The 5282-nt window shown below is 35.6% G+C and overlaps 1 protein-coding gene across 1 annotated transcript; it reads left to right on the top strand.

Moving 5' to 3' along the window:
- Positions 1-458: 458 nt before the first annotated feature.
- Positions 459-3529, top strand: LOC107812756 (probable aquaporin PIP-type pTOM75). The gene is made up of 4 exons (NM_001325895.1): positions 459-859; positions 1650-1945; positions 3028-3168; positions 3272-3529. Exons 1-4 carry the CDS (start codon positions 529-531, stop codon positions 3365-3367), a joined length of 864 nt encoding a protein of 287 aa, NP_001312824.1. The 5' UTR covers positions 459-528; the 3' UTR covers positions 3368-3529.
- Positions 3530-5282: the final 1753 nt, after the last annotated feature.

Raw genomic sequence — 5282 nt, 5'->3', positions numbered from 1 at the left:
TAGATAGACTAATTAATTGAGTGTCTGCAAACTGACACGTATATCATGATTATCAAAAGAAATTAATAGTTCTCCGTCCGTTTCATATTAGATGAGACACTTTTCTTTTTAGTTTGTTCCAAAATAAATAACATATTTTTAAATTTGGCCCCATTTACCCATTTAACCTTAATGATATGCCACACAAATATCATGATCCCATAAACCTTTTACCCTTTAAGTTTTTAAGATCATAAGTTTTAATTTTTTTTTTCTTTTTTCTTAAACTACGTATCGGACTAAACTATCTCATCTAATATGAAATGGTGGTTGGAGTAATTTGTTTTAGAAAGATTAGACCATCCCAATAATTTATACAATTAGTGAAAGAAAAAGAAAAGTCTGGCCACACTTATTTTATTAGGAGTAAATGATGACTTCTCCACTATAAAACAAGACAAACCCTATCCTATCTCAGTACCTAACTTCCTTTTTTGGATTCCATTTACAGAGAGAGAAAACTCAGTTGAGTGACTGAAGAAAAAAAAAATGGCAGAGAACAAGGAAGAAGATGTTAAACTAGGAGCAAACAAGTACAGAGAAACACAGCCTCTAGGCACAGCAGCTCAAACAGACAAGGATTATAAGGAGCCACCACCAGCTCCTTTGTTTGAACCAGGGGAGTTGTCGTCATGGTCTTTTTACAGAGCTGGAATTGCAGAATTCATGGCCACTTTCTTGTTCTTGTACATCACTATCTTGACTGTTATGGGTCTCAAAAGGTCAGATAGTCTGTGTTCTTCTGTTGGTATTCAAGGAGTTGCTTGGGCTTTTGGTGGCATGATCTTTGCCCTTGTCTACTGCACTGCTGGTATCTCAGGTTAGTTATTCAACCCCCCCCTCCCCACCCCACCAAAAAAAAAAAAAAAAAAATTCTTGTTACATCTTGGAGTAGTAGTTTTTTCTAAAGTCTTGTTCTTTTACCTGTAGTACTTAATAATGTAAACTTTTTGCTTGATCATGGTATTTTGGCCATAATCTTGTGACTTATTTTCATTGTTATCCCTTCTTTGGCAACTATTTTTATGGATCTTGTAAAATACCCATAAAAGATATCCTTTTTTGTTCTTTGCTTTGGATTTTTTAGCACTTGCCATAGATGGAGCTCAAAACATGTTCCAGCACTTGTTTTTTAGTTTACCTTACTTGGTTTTTAACATGTGAACTTGGTTTTCCTTTACAATTCCCAAATATAAGCTGAAAGCATATATTACCAGTTTCAATTTTTATGCATAGTTTGATTGGGCAGGACTTTAATAAAGAAATTAAGATTTTTCTTTTGTGAATTATGTGACTATAAGATTTTGATGCATATGGTATTAAACATGTCATAACATTTCTGTGCGGCTAAGAAGCTTGTTAGTAAGAGTAAAAAGGAAAATTTAAGTTAAATTGTTTTCCAAATTTAGAAAGGTGTCTTTTTCAAAACGAATAAATAAGAAAATAGCACTCTTGTTTTGTCTATTGGAAACCGAGACCCTACTACGTGGGATTATATTAGGTAATGTTATTGTTAGTACTCTTGTTTTATGAAATTTGGTTTGTCCAAGCTTTGGTTTGATTATACGTTTCTATAAAACTGACTCTATATTTTATACTGAAATTAACAGGAGGACACATTAACCCAGCAGTGACATTTGGTCTGTTTTTGGCAAGAAAGTTGTCCTTAACAAGGGCTCTGTTCTACATGGTGATGCAGTGCCTTGGTGCAATCTGTGGTGCTGGTGTGGTTAAAGGTTTCATGGTGGGTCCATACCAGAGACTTGGTGGTGGGGCCAACATGGTTCAACCTGGCTACACTAAAGGTGATGGACTTGGTGCTGAGATTATTGGGACCTTTGTCCTAGTTTACACTGTTTTCTCTGCCACTGATGCCAAGAGAAATGCTAGAGATTCTCATGTCCCTGTAAGTCCCTAATAACTTTAGCTTAAAGGTTACCTTTTTGGCTCAAAATTTTGATTTTTACTGATGGTATATTGCTTATTTGGATTTAAATTTTGAAAGAATCTCTTATTTCTTGATTTAATTTTTTGGTCTAGAAAAAGTAAAGCTGATCCTGCTAGTTGTGGTGTTTTGTTTTGTTTGGTTTGTCAGATCAAGTGCTTTAATTTGGTGTAGCTTTATTATATGGACCATGCCATTGAGAATATGTTATGGATTTAGCTAAAATAGTGATATTCACTTGGATGAGTTACTGTAGACCTGGGCACAGGGCACTCATTTGTCATTGTTAGAGTTAAATTTTAGGTGCTCCTGAATCCCTGATGCTTTCACTATGTTGGGATTAGTCATTTTCTAGTAGATCTCATATATATTTAGAAAGGTTCAAAATTTGCTTTGTTCTCCTATTTGAAAAATCAAGTTCTCTGGACCACTGCATTTTTTGAGTTCTTCTCAGTGAATAATCCTTAACACTAATGTAACCAAATTGGTCTAATAGTTGTAGGCTGAATAAGTAGAGTAAAATGGTGTGATACATGGCAGTGACGAAGCTAGAAATTTTCCTAAGGGTATTCAAATTTGAAAGAATATGTGTTATATACCTCTAAAATGTAATATTTTACCTATATACACCGTGCAATCCTTCGACAAAGGATGGTCAACTGACCACCCTTGTGACCATGTGGCTTTGCCAACTGATACATGCACAGTGCAATTACTGTTATCTTAAGAACATTGGTATTTTTCTGTATATATACAATTTTGGTTTTATCAAAGAAATTGGCCAGCCATGGCTCGTGGGCTCTGCCTTTTTGTGTCCTGGATTCAAGATTAACACAGTGTACATCTGTACGTAGTATGCGGTTTATGGCCTTGAGTTTTTCTTAGGTGAATATGGTATATAAGTTGTTGTAAGTTTCAAGTTAATGTATGCTTAATCATATACAAGCGAAGTTTTAAATTATGTGGTGTCTGTCCTCTTTGTGTTGAGATGTTATGTTAACTTTGAGTTCTAATCACAGTATTCTTAACTTTTATTATGACAGATTTTGGCACCTCTTCCTATTGGATTCGCGGTGTTCTTGGTTCATTTGGCCACCATCCCAATCACCGGAACCGGTATCAACCCCGCCAGGAGCCTTGGAGCTGCTATCATCTTCAACCAAGACCAGGCATGGGATGATCACGTAAGTCTTTCAATAAAATCCTTTCAATAGAAATGACTTCGGCCACCAAACATCCTTTTAATACCTTAGATACTAAACTGTTCTCTTTTCCTGTTATTTTCAGTGGATCTTCTGGGTTGGACCATTCATTGGAGCTGCACTTGCTGCAGTTTACCACCAGATAATCATCAGGGCCATTCCATTCAAGAGCAAATCTTAATTGTCTTTGTCTTATGTCTCTTCCCCTGTTATATTTCAAGACTCCTCCACCCTTTTCCCCCTTTTCTGATGCTGTTGTCTCATGTAATTTTCTTCTCTTTTGATGTCAATTATTTGTGTAAATTATCAGGTTAATGTTCTATCTAAAGCTTTCTTGCTCCATATCAAGTGAAAGATTTCTCTTAATCATTTATGCTTTTAATCTGAAGAGTACTTACTTTTTCCCATTTTCATGGGCATGGGAACCGTGCAAAAGATTTCGAACAATTATTATACCGAGCCTCGAAATGTTATAGTTGTGAGTAATCTGTATTTGCAAAGTAATTCTGGACGGTAGAAGAAATAGAATTTAATCTAAGTTCGCTAAATTTATAGTGTTTATTTAAGGAACTTAATCCCTTTCTATTATTTGAGGTTGTGGATTATTTACTTTCAGTGGATAAAGCGAATGACACACTGGAGTAGTAAACCTCAGTGTTTCAGCGAACACAATGATTGGTAGCAAATCACATTTACTGTTGCCTAAAAACGGCCATTACGTAATTTTCGCAAAGTAAAATGGGAAAAATCCGAAAATCAATTTACCGCTACAAAACGACTAATATGAATTAAAATAATGTTACGTTAATCTTACTATTAACAAATAAATTTGGTTCAAAAACTTAATCAATCAATCATTTGACCGAAGTCGAAGCAAAGCGAGCGACGATAACTACGGCGCGAGGCTTGCCTTCTTCTTAACTCTTTTCCTCCTCCAATATGGGACAATGTCCATTTGTCAAAGAGGAAAATTTAAATATTTCATCTTTCCTTCCATTTTCCATTCACTCTTATTTTAAGCTTTTAACAAGCCAAAACCCAACAATTCCCCACATGAACGGGGAATAGCTATATCACAAAAATATGCATGAAAAACTGTGTGATTCGCAAGCAAGGATTAATCGCATTTGGATAAGTAGGTTTCCCTTTGAACTTTCCGTAGTGAACTTATGTCGAATATATTAGGTCAATCGTTAGATTTGATATCTTTAAACCGTCGAACTTTGGTATATACATAGATAATCATAAGTCACACAATCAACCCTTAACCGTCTTTGATTCTCATTGTTGTATTCATTTCAGCCATGAACATCGCCTGTTATAAGTGCATAGAGAACTGGCCTTGCAAAATTCTCCTTGATTGAAGCCGAAGCCGAGCGAGCGCCGACGCCTACGTCGCGAGGCTTGCCTTCTTCTTTAACTCTTTAAGAGTTAGAAGAAGAACAATTGAATATACACCGATCAAAACTCTTTTCCTCCTCCAATATGGGACATGTCTTTTTGTCAAAGAGGGAAATTCAAATATTTTATTTTCCCTCCATTTCTCATTCACTCTTTATTTTAAGCTTTTGACAAGCTTAAACCGAACAATCCCCCACATGAATGGAGAATGGACATATCACGAAAATATACATGAAAAACTGTGTGATTCGCAAGCAAGAATTAATCGCATTTGGATAAGTAGGTTTCCCTTTGAACTTTCCTAATGAACTTATGTCGGATGTACTCGGTCAATCGATAGATTTGATATTTTTGAACCGTCAAACATTGGTGTATACCTAGACAACCATAAGTCACACAATCAACCCTTAACCGTCTTAGATTCTCATTATTGTGTTCGTTTCAGCCATGAACACCGCCTGGTTTCATAAGTGTGTAGAGAACTGGCCATGCAAAATTCTCCTTGAAGCGGCTAACACTTCACACGTATATAGCTAATTCCTAAACGTGTCATTTTGTAGATACACTATTTAATGCACCCCGTACCAAATTTAGAAATCATTAAAAAGCCTTAATGCTTTATCCTTGGTACTGAACATTGTCTCATCATGAGAATTGACCAAAATTTTAGTTGACAATGTTGAACTGTCATTAGT

The sequence above is a fragment of the Nicotiana tabacum genome, chromosome 20 (genome assembly GCF_000715075.1).
Source record: "Nicotiana tabacum cultivar K326 chromosome 20, ASM71507v2, whole genome shotgun sequence".
In the NCBI taxonomy this organism is placed as follows: domain Eukaryota; kingdom Viridiplantae; phylum Streptophyta; class Magnoliopsida; order Solanales; family Solanaceae; genus Nicotiana; species Nicotiana tabacum.
The sequence above is the reverse complement of the archived record's forward strand: the minus strand, read 5'-3'. Positions and strand labels throughout refer to the sequence as shown.